The following is a 27,704-nucleotide window of genomic DNA, read 5'->3' as shown; positions in this document are numbered from 1 at the left end:
GCCTGCGCTCTAGAACCCGCGAGCCACAACTACTGAAAACCGTTCACCTAGAGCCCGTGCTCTGCAACAAGAGAAGCCACCGCAGTGAGAAGCCCGCCCACCGCAACAAAGAAGAGCCCCCCTCGCCGCAACTAGAGAAAGCCCACGTGCAGCAACGAAGACCCAATGCCAAAAAATAAATAATAAAAATAAATAAATTTTTAAAATAATAAATAAATAGCCATACTCATTAAGTCTTCATATGAGAAATTGTGCCACTTCTTTACCAAGGCTAATTATTGGTTTCTTCAACAAAACAGTGATATTTTAAATACCTAATGGTGACTTCAATTAACTAAATATGTCAAATTGAACAATGTTTTTAACGCCTTCATGTAACTATATAATTGTTCAAAATAATGTAATCATGGGCTTCCCTGGTGGCGCAGTGGTTGAGAGTCCGCCTGCCGATGCAGGAGACGCGGGTTCGTGCCCCGGTCCGGGAAGATGCCGCATTCCGCGGAGCGGCTGGGCCCGTGAGCCATGGCCGCTGAGCCTGCGAGTTCGGAGCCTGTGCTCCGCAACGGTAGAGGCCACAACAGTGAGAGGCCCGCGTACCTCAAAAAAAAAAAAAAAAATGAGTGTCAGAAAATCATGTGCCTTGGTAAACAACATGGCCTGTGTTTGCAGTATATTTATATTCCTTCACAATTGTTTGCATTCCTGCAAAACTGTGAAGTGTTAACAAGCTCCTTTTTCTTTTTCTCTTCCAGGGAAACGATATTGACCCTGAAGCAGTTAAAGGTGAAGTGTTAAAAGTTGGAAATAAGAGCTGTGAGAATATACAGTCACTTTCTGAAGCCGTTTTATGTACGGTCCCCAATGACCTGCTGAAATTGAACAGCGAACTAAATATAGAGGTGGGATTCCTGCTTTCCTCTCATGATGTAAATAAAGATGCCAGCATAATTATGTCACTTGCAGGCTTGACATAAATCATTAAAGCTCATTTGTTTGTTGGCTTTAGCTCATCATCTCAGCCTTGCTTCTTAGTTGTTATTTTAGAAATAGTGAGGTTTTTGTTGCACTGTCTCCTTCCCAAGCTTCAAAGGGTAGACCTCAAAAGTCCTTACTGGACACGCTCCTCTCCATCATGCCACGTTCTTGCCGAAATTTTCTGTAATTCTCAGGAGGGATAAGGACACATTCAATAGGGCCCTTTCCCCACCTCTCACCACTCCAAGAGGCCAGAGCCAACAAACTACTGCCCGCTACGGTGATCTCAAATGCAGAGACCCATAAGTAAAAGAATATGTATGCACTGGATGAAGTAAAATAAGAATTAAACTATTTTATAGTAACTTCTTTCATGTAAACAGCTAAATCATATAACTGGGAACCGGAGTGAGTGATTTTTTTTTCATTCTTTTTTTTTTAACAGCTTTATTGAGATTAATTCACATACCATACAGTTTATACATTTAAAGTATACAGTTCAGTGGTTTTAGGTATATAACATTATTTTTTAAATTATGGTAAAATACATATAAAATTTGCCATTTCAATCATTTTTTAGTGTACAACTCAGTGGCATTAATTACATTCACAGTGTTGTGCAACCATCACCACTGTCGAATTCCAAAACTTTTTCATCACCCTAAACAGAACCTCTGGAACCATTCAATAGTACTGTCACAATCCCTCCTCTTCCCCAGCCCCTGGTAACCTCTAATCTACTTTCTGTCTTTATGAATTTGCCTACTCTAGACATTTCGTATAAGTGAAATCATATAATATTTGTCCTTTTGTGTCTGGCTTATTCTACTTAGCAAGTTTTCAAGGTTGATCCATGTTGTAGCACGTGTCAGATCTTCATTCCTTTTTAAGGCTGAATAATATTCCACTGTATAGATATACCACATTTTGTTTATCCAAGAATGTGTGATTTTTAAAGGGTTCCTGAAGTTTTCCAAAAAGTTATGAAATGGGAATGTATGAAAAAATTTAAAAATCAAAGAAGGCTGGGGCTTCTCTGGTGGCACAGTGGTTGAGAATCTGCCTGCCAATGCAGGGGACACGGGTTCGAGCCCTGGTCCGGGAAGATCCCACATGCCGCGGAGCAACTGGCCCCGTGAGCCACAACTACTGAGCCTGCGCGTCTGGAGCCTGTACTCCGCAACAAGAGAGGCCGCAACAGTGAGAGGCCCGCACACCGCGATGAAGAGTAGCCCCTGCTGGCCGCAACAAGAGAAAGCCCTCACACAGAAATGAAGACCCAACACAGCCAAAAAAAACTAAAATTAATTAATTAATTAATTTAAAAAAAAAAAAAAAGAAGGCTGAATCATGAGATCAGAGTTTGGAATTAAAAGGACCAGAAATCCTAAAAATCATACCATGTTAGAGCTGGAAGGAACGTCAAAGACTTCTATGTATCAAAACTGAAATAAAAATATTCTGAGACTTTATTATCCCATCATAATAATAATATGATTACTACTTATGGGGAGTCTCCTGTGTCCTCTACCCTACCCTCCAGGACAGAATTAATGTCCTGTTGTCTCTTTTTCTTACTATATGTTCATACTTCTACAGTACATACCATAGCATACTATAATCATTTATTTTTGTGTTTGTCTCCCTTTCATACTTCAGTTCCTCAAGGTCAGAGACTGATTTTTATCTTTTTACCCCCTAATACCTAGTTATAAGTACAAGCAGCTATGCATAATGTAAGTACTTAAGTGATTAGTAGCCCCTAATTATTTGAACACTGAAACAGAATTGAGGAATGTCTTAATACTCTGAAGGCAGTTATGCTACTTCTAGAACGGTAATAACCAGGTAGTATTTTGAGCCCAGGGAGACTGTGATTCAACTGTGTAGTGTATTTTGTATCTATCATGACTAAATTCTGACTTTTATTTGTCATTTTTAGTGGAAGCAAGCAATTTCTTCAACCGTCCTTGGAAAAGTGATAGTTCAACCAGATCAGAATTTCACAGGACTGATTGTTGGTGTTGTCTCAATATCAATAATACTCTTATTATTACTTGGGCTTTTCCTGTGGCTGAAAAAGAGAAAGCAAATTAAAGGTACATTTTTTGGTTATTGTTTGTTTTAAAGGAGTTGCCTTAAGAATACAGTCGTTACAGTTTAAAATTGTCATAGATTCATGTGTGCGGTCTTATGCAATCCATAAAACCCATGAGTTCTGGTCACTGGGTCAAAGACTACTGGGATCCATGATAGCCAAGTCTTTAACGAGCTCTTTCTCTCTTTCTGTTTTAAGATCTGGGCAGTGAATTAGTTCGCTATGATGCAAGAGTACACACTCCTCATTTGGATAGGCTTGTAAGTGCCCGAAGTGTAAGCCCAACTACAGAAATGGTTTCAAATGAATCTGTAGACTACCGAGCTACTTTTCCAGAAGGTATACTTCAGTTTATTGTTCTGAGAAATACCTATACATATACCTCAGTGGGTTGTGTGGCATTGTTGTTTATTTTTGGTTTTGCCTTTATATTTTTATAAAAATATAAAAGAAGTATTCACCTCTTCTTTGGCCAAAGAAGTATTTAATTTGACACAGAGTTACACGGCTCTTATTTTAAAATGAACTCATTTACATGTTATATGAGATTTTTAGAGTCTTTAAGCTCTGTTCTCACAAAAAGGTTCATTTTAAAATCATTTGAGCAAAGATAAGGTGTTTATCATCTGAGTGCAATGCTAAAAAATTGTGAAGCTCTCTTTAACAACCCAGGAAGAGTTAAGATAGGAAACGTATATTTATTGAAATAGAAGTTGGTACAGCTACATTTTTTTACCCGTTGATCCTCAAACATTTAAATTATACTTTTAGCCCTCCTTTGAAGGATTCTCAATGAACTGTTAGTACTCAGCTTTTTACCCACAGCATCCCAGGACTTGAATATATTTTGAGTCTTATCCAATAAAAACCTTCAATTATGCTATTTAAAAGGGAGGGTTAACATCATCTGTTTTGCAAAACATTAGACCTAATAATTGTCAGATTAGCCAGAGCATTTCACATTGTTTTATTTAAAATCTCCTGGTAAAAGCAAAATGTCTGTATTGTATCTGCTCCATTATCTTTAGAAGTTACAGGACGTGAGTCAAGTACAAGCATTTTCCTGGTTGAATATTTACCAGTGGATAAATAAAATGAGTCACAGACAGTTGAGGATACTGCAGAACTTAGAAGTTGCTCATCAAAACAAGTACAAGAGCAATGAGTCACTTAACATTTTAACTTTTTCAACACTTACTGCCTCTTACTTTTTCAAGTTTATGTTAGTTCTATAGAGATGTTCTATAGACACTGTTAATATTGTCTTTTCCCACATGACTCCCTTTACCTTTAAGAATCCAAGCCCTTAACAACATGGACAAATCAAATCCAGTTTATAGGTTTGAAATTTAGATCTGTTTATTATTTTATATTCACATTTAATGGCTCTAATTTGAGATCTTTAAAATTCACAAGTAATTTTTTTAAAGAAGCACATTTAATCTTCCTTCAACCTCATTACTCACCAGACCTCTGTCATCATTGCTAAGAAACTTGAGTTTCATCCTCTTTCCTACATTGAACCTACTCCTTGGAGATATGGAAAAATAAAATAGGCAAAAGAAAGTTATCCAGATAGAATAATGAGGAAATGCACAGCCAGCACCTAATAAAGAGGCACCTACAGAGCTTCTCTCTCTGTGTGCGGTGGGGACAGCATCCTTATCAGTCTTTCATGCAGACCTAGAATTCTCTGTGTGTCAGACCAGAATCACACACTGATGGTTTAAATTGGTTTGTGTGCATGTTTGAACTTAGCCCAAAGGTCAGTACAATTTCTATGCCAGAGGATTTTTTCCTGTGCCTCGTCAAGGATTTCCCTTAATCTCTGCACCTCTGAAAATTTAGAACCCTGATCTCTAGGTGCAAAGGTTTGAGAAGTGAAGACAAAGGAACTGAGTTTAGAGAGGTTCATCCGCATTTCCATCCCCTAGGAAAGGTTTGGAAACCCTGACTCTGGAATTAAAGGAACAGACACCCAGCTAGGCGCCTTCCTTCCCTTACCCATCCAACATCTCAAGCACTCCCCTGATGTTCTACATCCTTCTTTTAAGGTTGCATCTGTCTCATTTCCAGCTAGTGATTACTATAACTACAGGTGGTCCCAAAGCTTTTCTGGAACCACTGTTGAAATTTACTGCTCTGGCCAAATTGATGTATTAACCAAACTTCCAACGTGGCAGATACTAAACATGTTTAAGTGGGCTTAGGAATACTTAGGGTACCATCAACTTTCTTTTTAATGATCCTCTCTTAAGTTCTGATTTTCCTGCTCCTTTGCAAAGGAGCTTTTTGTGCTAATGCGGACCCCCTCATAAGCCTCTCCCCTCTCCCTGTGTTATATACTAATACATTTCAATACCCAGTTAGTCTTCAAGTCAGTTGCTGCCAGTATAATGCCCTCTCCTTGACATGTATGCATTCCCTTTGGAAAGGGCGAAGCAACTGGTGGCTTTTTTGCCTTATCTGGCATTAAGAAATGTATTCTCAGCCCCATAATTCCCTACCCCTGAAATGGAAAAGTTTCACCTAGAAAAAGGGAACCTTGCTTGAGGCTCTTACCGTTTTGGTTATAAAGATCAATTTACAAGGAATGCTGATCTGATCCCTTTCCAAGTGTCCTCAAGTAAGCAATGAGAATGGCACACTAACCCAATTCTAATCTGCTTTCTCTAAAGAGTGATAACACTAGATCTGCTGCCATCACCACAGTATGGAGAACTTACCACAAATGTGAAAAACTTTCAGTTCTGAAATTTTAGCCATTGCATATTTCTAGTCGTTTGTGTGTATGGGTGTATATTTATATAGAGAGATATAGATATATAATATTTCACTTTACATATTTTTCATTGACCAGGAATCCACATAGGTTTTGAGCAATACTAATTCATTCCATTAATAAACACTAGTCTCTCAAAAGGCATCTTTTTTCATTTTCTTATAGTTGAGTTGGATTTTTGTGGGAGCCAGGCAGTTGCTTACTATTTTTGCTGCTTTGCATTCTTAAGAATATAGTATATTAAAAAACAAATCTCAAGCTTGGGTTTTTGCTATACCTAAAAAGAGAAATGTCTAAGGAAATGAAGAGGGAAAACAAGCTTTCAAAGTTACTGCTTAATATTCTTACAAGAGAATCAATAATTTTTTTTTTAAACACACACACGCATACCTGTATCTTTTCCCAATTTTATTAAACCAATTCCTTTGTAAGGGTTTTTCCTAGCCTCATTCAATGATACAACCATCATTTCTTTAAATTTAAATTTAAACTTTGGTTTTGTTATTAATTCAGTTTGCTGCCCCTGTTGCAGTCCCCACTAAGTGAGGTTTCACTATTGTTTCTAATAATTTTGCTTTATCTTGCAGACCAGTTTCCTAACTCATCTCAGAATGGGTCATGCAGACAAGTGCAGTATCCTCTGACAGACCTATCCCCCATCCTAACTAGTGGGGACTCTGATATATCCAGTCCATTACTGCAAAATACTGTCCACATTGACCTCAGTGCTCTAAATCCAGAGCTGGTCCAGGCAGTTCAGCACGTAGTGATTGGGCCAAGCAGCCTGATTGTGCATTTCAATGAAGTCATAGGAAGAGGTAAGTATTTCCACTCAACTTTTTGTTAAACACGATTTTCCAGTAAGCATTTTATCTTCTGCCTTTGCAGATTAGGAATTAGACAATGGTGAAAGCAACTGACAGAACAGTGATAACAAGTGCACTTGATTTCTGTTCTGCAGACATACAGCCCTGCAAATCACATCCATGGGGATTTGTCCCTGTGCATGGAGACAACTTGATAATCTCCCAAACGTATTAGAAATAAATCACATTCCTCCCTCACCTTTTTCATAATGACAACTATAATTTCTTGAAACGTGCCTTTTACTTCCTTCTAAAAATCATTCTGTTAAGTTCCAATATTTTTACTCCTCTCTCCTTCCAGTCTTTCTCTACCCTGAGAATAGTGACTAACTCTATGAAGTCCTGGCTTATAGCAATTTGTATACTGCTGGACAGCATCAGGAGACAGGGAATTTATAGCCTTCCCTTGATCTGAAGCAACATACATCATCACTACAATGCACTCCAATTTCTTTATGCAAAGAGGAATGAATATTTGTAATAAGCCAGCCAGAGCAGCAATAACAGCTAGCGTGTACAGTATTTGAGGAAATATTGAGCAGGAAAAGAAACCAACCGGAAGCCAGGAAATGAACTCCACTCTTCCCTTTTTTTCTAAAAAGCTTTTACCTTTAATACTGAATGGCCTCTGATCCCTCTTTATTCAGTGTGCGCTGCAAGAGGTAGCAGAGACATCAGCCAGCATGATGCAGAAGAAGCTGATGGGACAATATGCCTTTTGTGTTCACGAGGCCTTCCCATTTTCCTGTGAAAGCATCAACACATTCCTCTATCGCATACTCCAGATTTTAATCCTTAGCATGCTCCCCTTCCCAAGTAGCAGCTTCGCTGTTAACAAACGTGTTTCACATCAGAGTAATATATAGTTCTTTTACCAGCCTGTAAATCCTAGTAATTGTACCAGTTTTAGAGTGTGTGGCTTCACTAATTATGTTCTAATTCTACATATTGTAAAATTAGTATTTTATCATGAAAGGTGCTAAAAATGGCAATTATCTCTCTTATAAAGTAAAAATCATGAATGATTCTATAAGTATTAACTATTATTTATTTATATGCTTTCCCCAGTAGAACGTGAGCCCTCAAGAGCATTTATTTAGTCATCTTTGCATTACAAGAGAGTAGACTAATGCCCAACACTCACATGCTAGGCACTCAGGGGGTCTTGGCCAGCTGGACAACTTAATGACTTACACAGCTATCAGACATTTGGCACCTCTGGGGAAAATTACTGCCACTGGATGAAAGGCTACCATTGGGAAAGTGATGTGGCTAAAACCAGAGAACTAGATGAAATGACTCAGAGTGAATTTGCTTCATTTGGGCGATTGCCTTTCAGTTTCTGCCAACCTGGATTACAAACTAACTGGTGACTAAAGGGGGAAATCCTTATTCTGTAATGCTAATCTTATTTCTAATGGTGACATTTTTATTTCATTTCAGTTTATTGGAATATAGGGAGCTTATTTTATTGTATTTCTTTATGTGGGTAAAACTTCATTTTTCATATTTAAAAGATGTTATTTGATCCTTAAAACTAATGTTTCTTTTACGAGGCAGATGTTACTCCTGTTTTCAGTGGTTCCACTGTAGTTGAATATTTTATTATGTTAACCTTTAATAACAGTTACATCACCTAAATATTTGCCATGTATTAAATAATCATATTGCTTGTATCTTTGGGTGAAATTAATTACGTATACATATTTCACAAACACACACAAATAGTGGTATTGTTAATCAAAAGCATAAGAAACAATGCACTTTTTTTCCATGTAGGAAAAAAAGAGAAATGAAGATCATGAAGAGCTTAATAAATAATATCGCACAATTAAAAGTAATGTGGCACTAACCAAGTTCCCTCTTTCATGTAGGACATTTCGGGTGTGTATATCATGGGACTTTGTTGGACAACGATGATAAGAAAATTCACTGTGCTGTGAAATCCTTGAATAGTAAGTTATATTTTATTTAACAGTGGAGTACACTTTCGTGGTTTGCAAACTAATAAATAGTTCATAATAAAACGTTGATTTACACTTTCCCTTGTGGAAAAATCAGCAGCTGCTGGAATTATGGATCTAATCCTGAAAATTCGTTTGATCTAAATTCTTATTGATGGGACTTCCCTGGTGGCGCAGTGGTTAAGAATCTGCCTGCCAATGCAGGGGACACGGGTTCAAGCCCTGGTCCGGGAAGATCCCACATGCCGCGGAGCAACTAAGCCCGTGTGCCACAACTACTGAGACTGTGCTCTAGAGCCTGCAGCCACAACTACTGAAGCCCGTGCGCCTAGAGCCCATGCTCCGCAACAAGAGAAGCCACCGCAATGAGAAGCCCGCGCACCGCAATGAAGAGCAGTCCCCACTGGCCACAACTAGAGAAAGCCCGCATGCAGCAACGAAGACCCAACGCAGCCAAAAATTTAAAATATATATATATATGTATATATATATATATAAAAATAAATTTATTTTAAAAAATTCTTATTGAAATGTTTCCTCAGAAATTATCCCTCAGAGCCCTCATAAGTAAGAATGAAGGAGAAATGAGGTTCTTGGATGAGCCTAAGTATCATTTAAGTATGTTTGGCTTATAATATTTGTTTTACAAGTGATATTTATGGAAACTATGGGAAGCATGTTGGCACATACAGTAATAATGACTCATTTTACCCAGAGACATTACTATAATTATTTTTTAACCATGACTTCCATCAAAAAGATAAAAAATGAAATAAGAAAACAGGAAAAAAATATGCCAGCAGAAAATTGAAAAATTGTAAATGTGGTAATATCTCATTTATCCACATTTTTGGTGAATGAGGTATTCCACATAAATGTACTTCCTTAACAAGTGATACTTACCCTCTTTTAGTGCTAGACATATATTTTTTAATATTATCTGCTATTGAGAAAATCTTTTTAAAATGGAATGCATACTCTTTTTAAGAAGCAGGGAATGCTGGAGTTACTCAGTTTTCCTGGGTCTCTCCCATGTATGCATGTTATTAAACTTTGCTTAAAAAAAAAAGAGAAAGGAAACATGGAATGCTTCCAAACATAAACTAAGACTTTATTAATGACCCAGAGCCATAATTATGGCATAAATTACTGTCTTGTACAACCCAATATACTCCTCATACTAGAGCTTTCCTGGCTCCACCTTTGCTGACAGGTCTCACATGTCAGGTCAGTGTGCTTGCCTTTTCTACCCCCATTTCTAAATTTCTGCTCATAGTTTGAGGCAGCCTGAAAAAATGTTAACAAGATATATTACAGATTTATATTGGAATTAATAAGCATTCAATGCACACGTGAAAGGTTTTCTTACAAGATACATTATTGCCAGAAATATTTCAGCTTTTTTAAACATAAATCTCCATGCTGAGCAGTGTTCTGTATGGTTCATTTTTTTGAAAGGCTAACTACAAGGTAATTAAAGGGACAATTTATATGAAATCTAACTACAAACTGTGATGGATTAAGTATAATTGTCAATAAGTTTGCCTCACTAAAGAGTACCCCTGCCAGTTGTACTCAGAACAGTCCTAATGCCAACAAATCTTTCTCTGTCCCTGGTGTGTGCTGATCTCTGTTTGGTCCAGATGGACTTCCAGGTCTTGGAATGCATTGCATTTGTAGAAGAATATCATCACTGACACTGATACTAATCAGATTAATAAATTAAAGGTTGTTAACTCTTTATTAGTGCTGACTATTGTCAGGCCCTTGGGATCTCTATCTGGAAATGATTAGAAACTATTATAACAAAATAGTCTACTTAGATACCATAGACAATGTTTGGTCTTCAAATCCTCCTACTCCAGGGATTGGAAAACTATGGCCTGCTGCCTGTTTTCATAAATAAAGTTTATTGAGACTCAGCCACTATTGTCTGTGGCTGCTTTTGCGCTGCAATGGCAAGAGTTGAGTATTTGCAACAGAGACCATAAGGCTTACAAAGCCAAAAATATTTACTATCTGGCCCTTTACAGAAAAGTTTGCCAACCCCTGCCCTAGACAATCACTACAGAAATGGACTGGCCTGCTTCTGTCTCCTTTTTCTGTAAGAGACAAACTATGGTTCTGCATGAGACAAACAGATTGCTAGACTCTTACAAAAACAGGTACAGGTGGTGACTTAAAGGTGTAGCACAGGGACTTCCCTGGTGGTGCAGTGGTTAAGAATCCACCTGCCAATGCAGGGGACACAGGTTCAAGCCCTGGTCCGGGAAGATCCCACATGCTGTGGAGCAACTAAGCCCGTGCACCACAACTACTGAGCCCACATGCCACAACTACTGAAGCCCGCACACCTAGAGCCCATTCTCCGCAACAAGAAAAGTCATTGCAATGAGAAGGCTGTGCACCGCAATGAAGAGCAGCCCCTCCTCGCCAAAACTAGAGAAAGCCTGCGCGCATCAATGAAAACCCAATGCAGCCAAAAATAAAATTAAAAAAAAAAAAAAAAGTGCAGCACAGGTGACATCATTCACTCAGAAGTATTGTAAAGAAACACTCTGATGATAAGGCATCAGGGCAAGATGTAGCCCAATGGTTTTACATTCCATTGCTCTCCCTCTCTGAACTTGACAAAGTAATCGTTGTCCCTGTAATGAGGTTAATGTCTCCACTGCTGGCTTTCTCAGGAATCACTGACATAGGAGAAGTTTCCCAATTTCTGACCGAGGGAATCATCATGAAAGATTTTAGTCATCCCAATGTTCTCTCGCTCTTGGGAATCTGCCTTCGAAGTGAGGGGTCTCCACTGGTGGTCCTACCATACATGAAACATGGGGATCTTCGAAATTTCATTAGAAATGAGACTCACGTAAGTATATTACCAAACTTACTAATTCATGAACTAGCTGTAAGCCAGCGAGTCTTCCAAAATGTGCCTGTTCTGAACCTTTTTAAAAGCTTTTAGCCAAAGAAGCACATATAAAATGTTTGCACCATTCAAATGGACAGAGGCCAATTCAATTCGCTGGTTCCTCAAAATCCTCTATCCTAGTAGGAAGATAGTGATATTTAGAAGGGTCTCCTGGGGGCAGTGATTCTTACCTGCACTGCAACATCCTTGCTGTACCATCTGCTGGATAGGTACTCATCTTTGAGTACCTACTATATGCCAGAAAAAGTACCACACAGGAGACGTAGAGCCAGAATGAGCCTCAGCTTTCAAGGAGTTTTAACCCTAGAAGGAAGAAATACATCGAAAATTAATTATAAATGGGTCTCTTACTATTTTTCAAGCTTGCCACCCACTCTTCTACCTCAGGACCTTTGCACTTGCTATTCTCTCTGCCTGGACTACTCTTCCCCAAAATATCCACATATCTCAGTCATCAACTTCAGCTTTTTGCTGTAATGTCATCTTCAAAATGAAGCTTCCCTGACCTGTCTGAAGTTGCAGCTGACCACCACACCCTCATGCCCTCTTTCTTGCTCCTCTCCGCTGCTTTGTTTTTCTTCATCACACTTACCCTCATATCATACACTAGGACTGAGTTATCCAATACTGTGGCCACAAGCCACACGTGAATGTGGCTAGTCCAAACTGAGATGTGCTGTAAGTATAGAATACATCCCAGGTTTTGAATATTTAGTATAAAAAAAGAAAGTAAAATATCTCATCAATAATTGTTTATACTGATTACATGTTGAAATGATATTTGGGATGTGCTGGGTTGAAAATATATTGTGAAAATTAATTTTGCTTGTTTCTTTTTAATTTTTTAATGTGACTATTAGAAAAATTTTAATTACATATGTGGCTTGTATTATATTTCTATTGAACAGTGCTCTACTAGGCAATAAATAAATAATATATGTATACACACACACACACACACACACACACATACACACACATCCCATTAGAATTCAAGCACATGAGGGTAGCTAATTTTGTTCACTGCTGTAGCAGTAACACCTAAAATAGTGTTTGGCACATAGACTCTCAGGAGATATTTGTTGAATGAATGAGCTCAGGGTTACAAAAGAGGTTCTTAGATGCTTGCAGATGAGGGTTTTCTAAGTGACATTTATGCTGGTTCCTAAAGGCTGAGCAAACAATGGCCAGGCCAGGACCAGGGAGGGAAGAAGGAGTCTCCAGAACTGAAGTCACAGATGGCCCCTGGCTGCTTCTGGGCTCCTGTGATCAGGACTCTTTGGGAGTTATGGTGTAGCTTTACTCTTGATCAACAGCTTCATAAACATGAGGTCAGGTTCTCGGAGGAAATAAGCTCTAGGACAGTAAAGAAATATTTTGCATTCAGTCAAAAGAATAAAATATTCCCTGGCAGTGAATTTTTGCAAATAAGATGAATTTACCTTACAAAGCACAGAGCTTTGGCCTTACCATACCCACTTTTCCACTCTAACTCTTGCCATTACCCTGATGAGTTCATCTGGTTGGATATGCCATCTTCTCTAGGTATTATTCCCCCAGGGTTAAAGCATGATAGAGATTTCCTATTATACAGTATCATGGCCTTTTATAGTCCAAGGAGTCTATACTTATTACAACCACTAACAGATATGTCTTAGAGAAGCCTAAAACACAGGAAATGGCCTCTCCACATGCTGTATGCATTAAGGAGGGCTGTAGCCCTCCTTTCAGAGTCCCCACTGTCTGCCTCTTAAGTTCACAAACTCCACAGTGGCTGCTGAAGAAGAGATATCCTGTTCCTGATGGCCAGGCACCAGTAGGGCTATCAGCCACAGTGACATCTATGTGATTTCAGATACAGTTCTCATAGGTACTAAAGGCATTACTCTGTCCATCCAATTTTGTGTGTTGAGCTTATGGAGAATGAGATTTCCTGTTCTCTGTTGGGTCCAGGCCACTGGTGCTTCAGTACCAGTAGGAGGGCTTCTGATGTGATTGATTTCACTACAGTGTGGGCTTTGGAGTCTAACAGATTTAGGTTAAAACCCTAACTCCACAACTTAGCATCTGAGTGGTTTGGGGTGATGTATTTTTCTGGGAACATCCTTGTATTAACCGTGTATTTCTGATGCTCTGACTTGTGGGGACATGCTGACCCTGGAGAGACTGCCCCTCCCAGGACTAGCAAATTCCCAGAGGTATTAAACAACTCACCTTCAAAGAGCATGCCTTTCATCACCAAACCAACCACTCCAGAGCCCATACCCCAGCCACCTCCTTTAAAGTGCTCTCACACTCTGGGACATTATCCACCTGCCCTGATCACTTCAAGACCAGGTACCAGACTACTAGGGACAGTCCCTATACCCCAGAGCCCACTGAAATTATTCAAACCAGCCAATTCTAAGCCTGCTTCACCCATTCCTTCCCACAGAAACCACAATACAGACTCTTGCTTGTGTTTTCCCCTTGCTCCCTCTGCCTCCTTATTAACCAACCCTGGTGCTTCCCTGAGTGGCCTTGTATGACATGGCATGCCTCCTTCTCTTGGGAGTTGTGAGTAACAGCCTTTTCGATGGCAGTTGTTCCCATCTGCTGGCCTTACCACACCTAAATAATAATAAAACCTACATTTTAAAACACCTCCAGTTCCCCATCTGGAAAATGGAGCCCATATCACAGACGTGAGTATATAAGGATTAGCCAGAGTTTATAAAGACATCTAGCCTGGTACTTTGCAAATAACAGATACTTAATAAATTATTGCTGTTATCAACAGGGCACAAGTTATTATTTGAAACAAGGTCATTCTTATAAACATTTCATAATTCTGAGCTCATAGCTAGAACAGTAAATGCTTAGTTTATGCGTTTCCAATTCTCTTTGATTACAGAACCCCACTGTGAAAGATCTTATTGGCTTTGGTCTTCAAGTAGCCAAAGGCATGAAATACCTTGCAAGCAAAAAGTTTGTCCACAGAGACTTGGCTGCAAGAAACTGTATGTAAGTAGAAGAATCTCTGTGCCTGCAGTCCAAATTAAGTGACAAGGAGGAATCTGTTTTCCACTGTTCAAGGCTAGAGAGGATGTTTTCTCTTCTCATGCAAAAGTCCGTTAGTTCCGTTACAGTTTTAAATCGATATGTAAGCACTGGGGATGTAGGTGGGGCTTTCAGGCTTTATCAAACAGAATTTAAAAGGAATTCTCCAGAGGGGGTCTTAAACAGCTGTTGTGTGCTCTTGCTTTTCTTTTTCCTTCCCACCCATAGCCCCCAGTGTTGTGGTTTCACACTGCATTAGTTTTTGGGAGGGAGAATTTGATCTTCAGCATTTTGCAGTGAAAAGGAGAGGGCTGGTAACACAAATACCAACATATTGTAACTTCCCAAGAGTGGATTTGAAGTCAGCCTGCAGAAACCCTACCAAAAATGGTATTTGGGAATGAATATACAAAGAACTTTATTTGTGTCTGTCTGCCTGGGCTGTATAATACAACAGTCAACAGTTTGTAGTTGATTTGTGCTTTCCCTTACATGGCACTGATTCATGGCTCATGGTACGTGTGAATGAAAGAACTGTGCTATTAATTTCCTACCTTGGTTTTGGTCAATGTAACAACATAAAAGCCAGCTTAAACAAAAGGTACATAGCCTCAGATAGAAGAAATTGATTTTTGTTGAACCTTGCTGTTTTCCTAGATGCTTTACTGTGTATCGTTTTTCTGTTACCTCACTGGCGGAACATAAGAGTTGTACGTACTAGCCTAGCCCACTGAGAATGAAAAAGGAAAGTAACAGTCCCCTCTCATATCTCCCCCATAAAACTAAGTATTGCTAATAAGCTGGCAAGTGAAAATTAGTGATTGCTTTGGGTAGTCAGTTGGCATACTCGATTTAGCAACCAAGGAAAGCTGGGAGGGTGGCCAGTTTTACTACTTCTCCAGATCTACATGAAAGCAAAAAAGATTTTCTTATGCCGCATCATTTATAATCTCTTTCCTTGGTCTGTTGAATTTAAAATGGAAATGTCAAGAATTCCATTGTAATTTAGTGTTAGTCAAAACAGGCCAGATGAAGCCCTCCCTTCAGAAGTTATGGATTTCAAATACTGAAGTCCCTTATTCTAATCTTTAGAGGTTCAGCATCACTGTAAATTATTCTATTTCAGCCACCAGTAATAATTTTTGTTCTTTCTGTAGGCTGGATGAAAAATTCACTGTCAAAGTTGCTGATTTTGGCCTTGCCAGAGACGTGTATGATAAGGAATACTATAGCGTACACAACAAAACAGGTGCAAAACTGCCGGTGAAGTGGATGGCTTTAGAGAGCCTGCAAACTCAGAAATTTACCACCAAGTCAGATGTGGTAATGTATTGATCACCCCAACCTCCTCTTTTACTTTCATACCTAACTTTTTTAGTAGTTTTATGGGAACTTAATTTTTTATTAATTAATTTATTTATTTCTATTTTTGGCTGCGTTGGGTCTTCGTTGTTGCACGCAGGCTTTCTCTAGTTGCTGTGAGCAGGGGCCTCTCTTCGGTGTGGTGCATGGGCCTCTCATTGCGGTGGCTTCTCTTGTTGCGGAGCATGGGCTCTAGGCACGCGGACTTCAGTAGTTGTGGCATGTGGGCTCAGTAGTTGTGGCGCACAGGCTTAGTTGCTCCGCGGCATGTGGGATCTTCCCAGGCCAGGGCTCGAACATGTGTCCCCTGCATTGGCAGTGGGATTCTTAACCACCGCACCACCAGGGAAGTCCCAGGAAGTTAATTAAAAAAAAAAAAAGATACCTTCAGCACCACTAATTTCAGTTTTCTTCAGAAGTAAAAACGGGCTTGACTGTCTAACAGGTACCCATAGTATGTTTCCATAAATTCATTAATTTATTCGGAAACATTTGTCCAGAAGAATAGCATGTTAAGTCCTTGGGAAGCCCAGAGCTGAACCAGATATGAACCCTGTCCTCCAGGAGCTTTTGCTCAGCAGGAATGGGAAGGCATGTCCGTCACTAACTCACACAAAGTAGACTGGGATTAGTCCAGCCACTCATAGCTCAAGGGCAGAAGAAGCTGTAACTGAGGCACGTCTAGCAGTGTGGGCCTAGCTAGAAAAGTGCCCTCCTTTATCTGCAATGGTCATCCTCCTGCCACAGAACAAGCTTCTAAAGGCGTGCACCTGAGCTATGAGGGTAGGCAAGACCATGGGCAGACTCACCTGGGCAGCCAAATCTACCACACTGCCCTTTCACCTGGTGGAGGAGGTGGTGCTTGAAATGGGCCTTAAAGGAGGATGGAAATGATGGACAATGAAAAAATGCCAATCCAGGTGAGGCAAAGGGGCAGGAAAGTATACAGATCTGTAAAGTTCTAAGGAAACAGTAAGCAGCAGTGATTCAGCAAAAATAGAAGGCGCAAATTGAGAAAAATATTTTCATAGTAGGTCATAGAGATCCTTGGAAAGCAAACTAGGGAGTCTGGAATTTATTCTCTGGCCATGTGGAAACATTAAAGTGAATCAGATTACACTACAGCCTTTCTTCATTCTGTAAGATGTTTTGAGAGGAGTAGATGCAGGAAGACAAAGTGAGAGGTAGAATTTGAAATAATATAGAAATTGTAAGAACAGAAAAGAGTTGGAAGGAAAGGCATCTCAGAGGTAGAATCAACAATATTTAGCAAGAAATTGATGAAAGTCAAAGCTGAGCAAAGTTATATACTGGTGCAATTACAAGTATGTGAAACAGAGGAGCAAAAGCCGGTTTAGGAGGAAAAATACCAATTGAACCTTGAACATACTGAGTTTGACTTGGGAGTAGGACAAACAGGCGAAGTGTCTGTCAGGCAGTTGGAAATGTGGATCTGCAGCTTGTACAAACTCTTTAGTTGTCTTAGTCAACTAGGGCTGCCATAACAAAGTATTACAGACTGGGTGACTTAAACAATGGACATTTATTTTTCGCAGTTCTAGAGGGTAAAAGTGGGAAATCAGGGTGCCAGTGTGGTCAGCTTCCGGTGAGGAAAACACATGGCCACCTTTTCACTGTGCCTCATGCTAGGGAGAGAGCAAGAGTAAGCTCTCTGGTGTCTGTTCTTGTAAGGGCACTAACCCCATCCTCATGACCTCATCTAAACCTAATTATCTCCCAAAGGCTCCACCTCCAAATACCATCACAATGGGAGTTGGAGTTTTAACATATGAATTTGGAAAGGGGGGACACAGTTCAATCCATAGCAGAAGACAAGGCTGGAAATAGGCTTTTGAAAGTCCAAATACAATTATTCAGAGGAACCTACATACATGAAGTAAGGGAGAAAAGGAGAGAGGTGGGAGACTCAGAGGAAGAGAAAGTTTCAAGAAGTAATGGGATATGGTCAGCAGAGTCCACTGCTACTCAGTGCACAAGAAAGGTCTTGGAAGCTGAGTGACCTAAGTAATTTGGTCCAGAGTGTGCTGAGGAGCCTGGGTGGTGGATGGAATATTCTATTTGCCTTTAATAAGTCAAGAGGACTATGATATGTGGAGTTAGAAAAATGTTAATGTCTCAGTCCTTGAGGATAACAACTGAAAACAGGAAAAGTGTTAACTGGTGACATCAGCAAACAAGATTGGGAGAAAATAACGTTAATGGAGGACATAGATTGCAAAAGAGAAAGGGTTGGCAGCTCTTAAGGTATAATAGGGGACCGGGATCTGAGTGCAGTGTTAGGAGGCGGGAAGTCATCTGCCTCCTCCCTGTGAATCAGCAAGAAAGAGAGGTGTGGCCTCTATTGGTAAGAGTTTCAAAGATGTTGTGGTCTTTAAGTGAAAGCAGAGTTTCAGTTCCTGAGGAAGTGGGGGAGTCATTAGAGAATAAGTTGAGGGTGACTGGGAGTCTTTTCAATGAGCAGGTGTATCACAGGACAAGGTGGAGGAATGGGACTTCAGGGTGGATAAGATTGGTAAGAGGATGTGATAGCCCATGCTAGAGCTTAATGCCTGGGATTCTGATCCTAAAAGACTCTGAAAAAGATGAAAAAAGCAGGTGCTAGAGAGGTAGGCTTGAGGACACATTAATGATGGTGGCAAGTGAAGGCATAAGGTAGGGAGAATTAACTCATCCTCAAAGAACATACATTTCATCCAGACTTGACTACTGGTAAGAGCCAGAACCAGCTCTTACAACTCAATAAGAAGACAAAATAACCCATTTTTTAAAAATAGGCAAAAGATTACATAGATATTTACCACGGAGATGTATGAAGAGCTAGCTAATAAGCACTTGAAAAAATATGCCCACACAAAGACTTGCACATGAATGCTCACAGTAGTGTTATTCATAATGTCCAAAAACCAGGAGCGATTTTAATGTCCATCAACTGGCGAATGGGTATATAAAACATGGTATATCTATACAACAGAATAATACTATTCAGTAACATAGAGGAACCACTGATGCATGCTACATCATGGATAAACCTCAGAAACATTGTATCAAGTTAAAGAAGGCAGACCCAAAGTATTACACGTTGAATGATTCCATTTATGTGAAATTTCTAGAAAGAGGCAAAAGATTGAGACAGAAAACAGATCAGCGGTTGCCTGGGGCTGAAGGTGGGAGCGAAGATTGACTACCAGCAGGCATGAGGGAAGTTTCTGGGGTGTTGTAATTGATCTAAAACTGAATTGTGATGATAGCTGCACAACTATATATAATTTGCTAAACATCCTCGACTGTACACTTACAATTGGCAAATTTTATGATATATAAATTATACCTCAGCAAAGTTATTAAAACAAAAGAAGCCTGATGAAATTTTGGATGCTCAAGGCAAGAGTTGGGATTCTGAGCGTTTTGACAACCCTGTACACACACTACTATCTCCACAAAAATACACGCACACTGCAGGGAGGTTTAGCACTTCTTATAAAACAGCTGTCACTCAGATACTTGACTAGAAATTTACACAGGCTTCTATAGATACGAAGTGCTATGTCTTTCTCCCTCTTATTGAAAGCCACTATACTGTACTACATAAAGGGTGAACCTGAGTAATCCATACAGTGCTGCTTTGGAAAATGGTTATTGATTGCATGGATAAATTTGCATAAAGTTTCATTTCCAGGACAGCACAATCTTTTGAATGTTGACATGGAACATTTCCAAAAGCATGTAATAAACCTTATGTATGTTGAGACCTACAAGCAAAAACTTGCCTGTTTGTAGAAAGGTGTACTGTCTTGCAAATGCCAGATGGAGTTCAGCTAAAGTCTGAATACTCTTGAAGCCCTTTCCGACAAAATTGGAATGTCTCTATATGTGCAGTTATTCATACCCAGTATTACACAGTGTCTCACACTTAGTACAAATGCTTCCATTAAAGTCAATACTGACTTCTCAGTTGTTCAACCAACTGGCTTTTTCATCCTGCTTCACCATTCTGCAGTGTTTAATATCGTCAACTACTCCTCCCTTCTTGAAATTTCCTCCTTCTTTGGTTTCGGGGGACACTGTACCATCTTGTTTTCCTCCTGCTTTTAGGCTGTGTTTTCTTTACCTTGACAGCTTCTCTTTCTTCTCTCACAGCCTTACACACAACTCTCCCCCAGGATTTTGGTCCCCAGGTGTCAGCCTCTCTCAACGATTTCAACCATTCCCATCAAGGGTCCCCTTTGAATCTCTCTTCCTAGGTATCTTCATTAGCAACACAAATTTACCACGTTCAAAGTCAAATTCTTTCCTGCCAACTGTCAGTGCCTCACTTCTTTATTTCTATTAATGGTATCACCATTGTGCAACATACCAATTCTTCACCCTTTTTATTGTGCAGTTCTTTAAGTTTTAAAGATTGCATACAGTTGTATATTCACCACCACAACAACCAGGATATGAAACAGTTTCATCATCCCGGAAAATTTCCTGTGCCTCTTTGTATTCAACCCCTGCCCTAATGCTAAGACCTGGAAACCACTGGTCTGTTTTCTGTCTCTATAGTTTTAACTTTTCTAGAATGTCATATAAATGGAATCATACAGTAAATATGAGTCTGTCTCCTTCACGTAGCATAATGTGTTTGAGAGGTATCAGTAGTATCAATGTATCAGTAGTTATGCCTTTTTTCATTGTGGCAAAAACATAAAATTGACCATCTTAACCATTTTTAAGGTACAGTACAGTAGTGTTAACTATATGCATATTGCTGTGCAACTGATCTCTAGAACTTCATCTTGCAAAACTGAAACTCTGTATCCACTGAACAACTCCATATTTCCCCCTCCCCCCAGCCTCTCTGGCAACCACCATTCTACTTTCTGTTTCTAACAGTTTGACTACTTTAGATACCTCATTATAAGTGAAATCATACAGTATTTGTATTTTTGTAACTGGTTTATTTCACTTAGTATAACGTCCTCAAGTTTCATCCATGTTGTAGCATATGACAGGATTTCCTTTTTTAAGGCTAAATAATACTCCATTGTATGTATATACCACATTTTCTTCATCCGTTTATCTGTCAATGGACATTTAGATTGCTTCTGTCTCTTGGCTACTATGAATAATGTTGCTGTGAACATGGGTGTGCAAATATCTTTTCTAGATACTGATTTAATTTCCTCTGAATATATATACCCAGAAGTAGGCTTGCTGGATCATATGGTAATTTTAATTTTTAATTTTTTGAATACTCTTTTCCATAGCAGAATAATTCACTCCTTTTTATTCCTAAGTAGTATTCCATTGTGCAGATGTCCCACATTGTGTTTATCCATTCACTGCTTGAAGGACATTTGAGTTCTTTCCTGTTTTAGGCAATTGCTTATACATAAGTATAACTGCTGTAACATTTGCTTAAAGGTTTTCGTGTGAACATAATTTTTATTTCTTTTGAGTAGATATCTAGAAGTAAGATTACTGGGTTGTAAGTTAAGTGTATGTTTAACTTTATGAGAAGCTGCCAACTGTTCCACATTGCCAGTATCATTTTATATCCCTAACAATAATATATAAGAGTTCTAGTTGTTCAGCATCCTCACCAGCATTTACCATTTTCAGTATGTGGGATTTTAGCCATTCTAATAGATTGTAGTGGCGTCTAATTTTCTTTTTAATCTGTATTTCCCAAATAACTAATGATGTTAAACATCTCTTCATGTGCTTATTTGCCATCCTTATTCCACCTTTTGTGAAACGTCTACTCAAGTCTTTTCCCCATTTTTTAAGTTTCAGAATTTATTTTCTGGTGTTTTTTAAATTGGGTTGTTTGTTATTTTACTGTTGAGTTGAGAGTTCTTTATATATTCTGGATACAGGTACATGTTATCAGATATGTGTTTTTACCAATATATTTTTCTAGTCTTTGGCTTGCCTTTTCATTTTTTTAATGGTATCTTTCAAAGAGCAGAAGTTTTAAATTTTATTGAAAATGTTATCAATTTACCAGTTGTTAAATATTATCAATTTATCCATTTTTTTAATCAGTTGTGCTTTTTTATAAATTGTGTTGTATCTCAATTTACCTACTCTCGAATGCTCAAATTTGGCTGTGTCTATTCCTTGATTGCCTCGGCAGTGTGCCTTTCTATCACTTTTTATAGCTTATAACAATCTCTCACCTCTAATAACTGCTTTGAGCATCATCACCTTTGATAAAGTGAGGCAGAGATTCTTCAGGTGAACTCACTGCTGGTGCTCAGATATTCAGAAAGACTTGACCATTCACACAATAAGCAAGAATGGCAGCGCTCTCCTGTCTTGAAGCTTAAACTGACTTGTTTCCATCATTCTTTTTTTTCCTCTTTTTCGATTAATTTTTATTGGCGTATAGTTGCTTTACAGTGTTGTGTCCATCTTTCTCAACGCACAGGTATTGTACACCACCGCCTCTCTTTGTCTCTCTCTCCCCTTCCCTCTCCTGGCCCCCATCAGCCTCTCTCTTCTTGGTCAGCATCGTTCTCCTCCTTCACTGCCCCTCCCCGCTACGAGCCTGGCGGTCCAAGCCGTTATGGGGAGTTTGGAATGCAGACTGTTCATGGAAACTGCCTCCCTCTCACCTCTTCTGTCCCATGATTCCTCCAACACTCCTCTGATACCCAGTTATTGTCCAAGCCCTATCATTCCTTATAAACTTATCCAACTCTTTCCCCTTTTTTGCAAATTTGCCTCCAGGCGTCCTATAGCTTAGGCTGTTGGTTAGGGAAACCTGATCACACACCAGTTATCAGCCTCTCAGAACTTTGGTTTCTTCATCCTTAAAACATCTACAAAACTGATTACATTACAGGGTTGTTGATAAAGATTAAATAAGACAATCTTTTTTTTAAAGGGCATGACACCCACCCATGCCAGGCTCATTCGATGACACGTACTCTTTCCCACCACTCTAATTCAGGAGTTCAGTCTCATAAGGTTCTGTGTTGCCAGTAAACAGTAGCAGCCCTCACCTACTCCTGTTCAGAAACCTCCTAACTGGTCTCCATGTTGTGGATGGGCTTCCCCTATTTGTCTAAAGCAGAGTGTTTACAGATGCAATCTCCTGGAGCGCGACCCCAGTCACATCCCATCTATTTCAGTTTAACCCACGTTCAACATTCAAAAACATGGTCCCCTTTCAACCTTATCTATCCGTCGTCCCTTCATCTACTCCACACATCAAGAGTGACCTGTTGTCCTTATGGTTCAAAAAAACACACAAGTACTCTTACCCCTGGGCCCACTCCCTCCATCCAGAACACTCTTTCTGCCCTTACAATACACGTATCTATTTAACATATTCTCCCTTTTCCTCAAGACCCGCTATACTGTCACTTTCTTCCTAAAGCCTTTCTCAGTACCCCACTGTTATCCCTTTGCCTTTTTACAACATTTGTACCTCTTTTCTATAATTGCTCTGTATCACAGTTATTAGATCTTATTGTTCTATGTGACAGTTAATTGCATAATACTCTTAACCCTGTTAAATCAGCCTTGGGGCCTATCCAGTAACTTGAACAGTGACCTACTTGTGTATCATCAAGGATCAGTAGATACTTGTTAAATTGATTTAAATTCTAATGCAAATTCTGGAACTTGAAGGTTAACACAATGAAGTTGTCAGAAGTGACTCGTAAGATTTTTAGGCATTGAAAACTTTGACTTTGAAGGGCAAAGTTATCTAGTGCCCACCTGGGAAGGAGTTTGTTTTCTCTGTTTGGATCAAGGAAGTCAGTGACCTTAAAGGGTTCTTACACTCGGGCAAAGGGAAAAAGTCATTAATGGAGATTTGTATCGGCAACCACAGTGTCTACCTGGTTTCTTTCTTTCAGAAACACAAGCTTTAGTCTCCTTCTTGCTGAGTGTTACGAGCTACACTTGCTTCTCAGTGTTATGTTTTCCTGCTCTGCATGTCTGATCTGTATTCTCTTTGCCCTCCTAGCTTCTTTCTTCTCAGTGCCTCGTTCCTGCCGCCGTGTGCTTCTTGGTCTGTGAGTGTCCTGGAAGTGTTGCTAGGGGAGAACTGATTTCCTTGGTCCTCGGTGACCCACACATGCTGACTTACTCTCATTGTGTCATTCTCACCTTGGCACACGTCCAGGGTATGACCTGATCTATTCCAAGGAGAGTGTTCTAAATCAAGAAATTGCATACTTAGTGAAGTTTAGGAGACCAAGCAAGACCCAAGAGTCAAGAACTCTTCAATGTTCATCCCTGTGTGAATTCAGATTTATTGGGGAATGTTTAGCAAATCAGTCAACCTCTCTGTGGCCTTGTGATCATCCTGTAAAGTACTGGTACAGCTGTTTTATATTAATTTCCTCCTTTAACATTTTCAAAATATATTTTATTGAAATTCATTTTCAGTTGAGAGCCTTGATGCCTAACAGTTTTATTACTTCTGATTTTTAATATGGATTTTTACTTTTACTGACTTAGACCTTCTCTTTTAGCATTAACTTTTAGATATGGTTACATTTCTTAAGGAGTATTTACATTCATTTGGAAATCCCACACATTTAAATTTTGGAAGCCTTGTCTTTTCTTTTTTACTAGTAATCTAAAATTGTACTGAAGCTATTATAAAAAAGAAGGATAGAAACGTTTTAATGCTTTGACCCTGTAAGAGAGAACTTGGAAAATGCACGCTACAAACTACTGATGAAATGTTAATCATCATGTGGACTTTGAAAACTTTACATTTACTTGTAATCTAAACTTTATCCAATTCTGGTTTAAACGAGTCATAATTATGTAGCTTACTGATTGCCTTTAAGGAAGATTTTGCCCAAAACAGCAATAGTATTAAATACACTAAACCAAGTTTAGTTATGAAGACCTGCTGATCACCTTTCATATTTGTGTGGTCACCCTTCCCTCACCTGGATTCTCCCTTCCCTTGTTTGACCAGTGGTCCTTTGGCGTGCTCCTCTGGGAACTGATGACAAGAGGAGCACCACCTTATCCTGATGTCAACACCTTTGATATAACAGTATATTTGTTGCAAGGCAGAAGGCTCCTACAACCTGAATACTGCCCAGATCCCTTGTAAGTAAGAATTCCAACAGGATCTTCTGTAGCTCTTACGTTCTTTTCTTTTACAGAAATGCTTGCCTTCAGAGTCCTTACAGCATTGTTTCCTTTCTGAAACAGGTATGAAGTGATGCTGAAATGCTGGCACCCTAAAGCTGAACTGCGCCCATCCTTTTCTGAACTGGTCTCCAGGATATCAGCGATATTCTCTACTTTCATTGGGGAACACTATGTCCATGTGAACGCTACATACGTGAATGTCAAATGTGTCGCTCCATATCCTTCTCTGTTGTCATCACAAGATAATGTTGATGGCGAGGGGGATACATGATGGATGGAGGCACCTGTACCACCAGCCCCCTTCTGAGAAGCATTACTGAACTGTCCAAACAACAGTCCACAGTTTGTCCAATATTTTTTTCACTGCCTGGCCACTGAAAGGCCACCAGGTATTATTTGCTTTTGCCAAAATTGCACTATTATAGGACCTTATATTGTTATTTAAAATGACTGGATTCTACGGAATTTCTCATCTGACAAAGCATCGGAGCCAGAAACTTGGTCCCACAGGCCAGTGACCAACAGCAATCCTGCAACTGTGATGACGCTCCTGTCACATTCAGGCCAAAATCTGAATGCTGGGTTGAAATTTTTAAAAATCGGGATCCCACCTGATTTCATATGGGGAACTGAAGCAATGCATTTTGAGGGCTTCTTGATCACAGAAAATTCAAAAGAAGTGGTCATGTCCAGGAAAGACATGGCAGCCCTGGGACCAGGCCACTCATTTAGACTTAAAGCGTTTCAAATAACTTTTATGTGTTGTATGAACAACACATTTTTTTATTACTGGTGTTGTCATTTGCCCATTAGGTAAACATTCCCTTTTAAATTTTTGTCTGTACATTCCTTTTATTGGAGAACTATCCATAGACAACACGGTCAACATTTCAAAACAGCAGGACATGAAATGTGTTTATAAATTAGTAGGAATATTTACATATGTACATAGACAACGTTAAGGCTTTCATAAAATAGCTTAGTCACAGTGAAATATTTGTCATTTAAAAATCAACTGTTTGAGAATGATGCCTTTCTGATCTGGATGTGGACATTTAGAAGTTTTGTCTGTTTTTTTTTTTTTTTTTAATGATGACTCTGAAAATGAAACAAGTAATTTGTGATGATAAATGTTTTTAAAGGTAACTCAGCATGTTTTTTAAAGCAAAATACATCTGACTAAAACTTTACTGGTTCCAATCATGGCTCATAAGTAGAGCCGAGAAAGAATCGATGGACTGGGAATCTTAGCCTCTTTCTCAGGTGGCAGCCTTCCACCCCACAAACAATTGGAGACAATAAAATCAGGAGGAGTCCAGTTTTGCATTAGGATATGTTTTGTGTTAAGCAAAACATATTTTAGGGGAAAAAAAAAAGGCAATTGAAAGTTCTGGCCGTTTCACCTGGATGAACAGTTACTCTGGTCAGGACTTTGTGATGTTTTGTTCTGTGGGATTTTGTGCTTACTACTGTATAATGCATGCGGCACAGTATACTCTAACTGGTTTTGTCGATGTAAACGTTTAAAGTATTATATTTTTATAAAAAGGTTTATTTTTAATGATGTAAAAAAACTTTTGTTAGGCCACAAAAATACTGCACTGTGAACATTTCAGAAAAGGTATGTCGGACTTGGATTAATAACAGCATGGTTTTAAATGGCTGTAAATAGTGATAAGGAAATGTACTGACTGCCAGTACACCCCACCCTCATTACATCATCAGGACTTGAAGCCAAGGGTTAACACAGCAAGCTATAAAGAGGGTGTGTTATGCTAAAACCCAATAGTAGAGTTGAGCTCTTGTTGCGAGAGAGAGTGATTACAACCAAAAGCTCTTTGACAATGGTGGAACTTATCAGAAGACACAAGGAATTGTACTGCAGTGATACTTCAATTCAAATATTACTATTTCAGAAGTGTAAAGAGTAATACTGATTCACAGAATATTGTAAATGATGGATGAGGAAGAAAAAATCCACTCTGCAGAAAGAAATAACTGTCTCCACCGATGTCAAGAGAATGAATACATCGAGAATAGCGCTTATGTAATCAACCCATCAACAAGACTGCACACCTGTATATATGCTTGACAAAGCTACAATGTGAAAATCATGTTTGCTATTTATAAACGTGTCCTTAGGTTAATGTGTCTGGACAGATTGTGGGAGTTAAGTGATTCTTCGAAGAATTAGATACTTGTCACTGCCTATACCTGCAGTTGAGCTGAATGGTACTTTGTATGTTAATAGTTATTGTTCTGATAAATCGTACAATTAAAGTGATGTATCATCTTGTATACTGAGTTGGTTTTTGCTAGTCATGCCTGATTGCCTACTCCATTTACATAATGACAGAGGAAGCCTAAGATTGATTTCACCTGACTATACCAACTCATCCATTTATGAGAGTGTTAGTCAAGTTAATGCATAGACATCTAAAAGAATTTGCATCCTTGATTCTCAGGAAGTCTGTCTCTCTAAGGGTGGTTTCCCCTGTGCTGCTGAATTACCTAACATTTCCCTGACAACCTTTCAACTGCTGGAGCACCT

The 27,704-nt window shown here is 39.2% G+C and overlaps 1 protein-coding gene across 4 annotated transcripts in view; it reads left to right on the top strand.

Annotated features, from left to right (window-relative positions):
* MET (MET proto-oncogene, receptor tyrosine kinase) overlaps nucleotides 1–27,451 on the top strand; it is a 128,252-nt gene extending 100,801 nt beyond the window's left edge. For all 4 annotated transcript variants that reach the window (XM_027102126.1, XM_027102125.1, XM_027102124.1 and 1 more), the window contains 10 exons: nucleotides 753–899; nucleotides 2,918–3,074; nucleotides 3,272–3,412; nucleotides 6,443–6,673; nucleotides 8,596–8,676; nucleotides 11,373–11,554; nucleotides 14,511–14,620; nucleotides 15,814–15,979; nucleotides 24,972–25,108; nucleotides 25,214–27,451. In XM_027102126.1, the coding sequence (XP_026957927.1) occupies nucleotides 753–899; nucleotides 2,918–3,074; nucleotides 3,272–3,412; nucleotides 6,443–6,673; nucleotides 8,596–8,676; nucleotides 11,373–11,554; nucleotides 14,511–14,620; nucleotides 15,814–15,979; nucleotides 24,972–25,108; nucleotides 25,214–25,424 (1,563 nt within the window). In that variant the 3' untranslated portion in view covers nucleotides 25,425–27,451. The remainder of the gene's footprint in view (nucleotides 1–752; nucleotides 900–2,917; nucleotides 3,075–3,271; nucleotides 3,413–6,442; nucleotides 6,674–8,595; nucleotides 8,677–11,372; nucleotides 11,555–14,510; nucleotides 14,621–15,813; nucleotides 15,980–24,971; nucleotides 25,109–25,213) is intronic.
* The last annotated feature ends 253 nt before the right edge of the window (nucleotides 27,452–27,704 follow it).

Source organism: Aethalodelphis obliquidens, unplaced genomic scaffold (genome assembly GCF_003676395.1).
Source record: "Aethalodelphis obliquidens isolate GAN/ISIS:26980383/991018 unplaced genomic scaffold, ASM367639v1 scaffold5, whole genome shotgun sequence".
NCBI lineage: Eukaryota > Metazoa > Chordata > Mammalia > Artiodactyla > Delphinidae > Aethalodelphis > Aethalodelphis obliquidens.
Note: the sequence above shows the minus strand (reverse complement) of the source record. Positions and strands in the feature narration are given on the sequence as shown.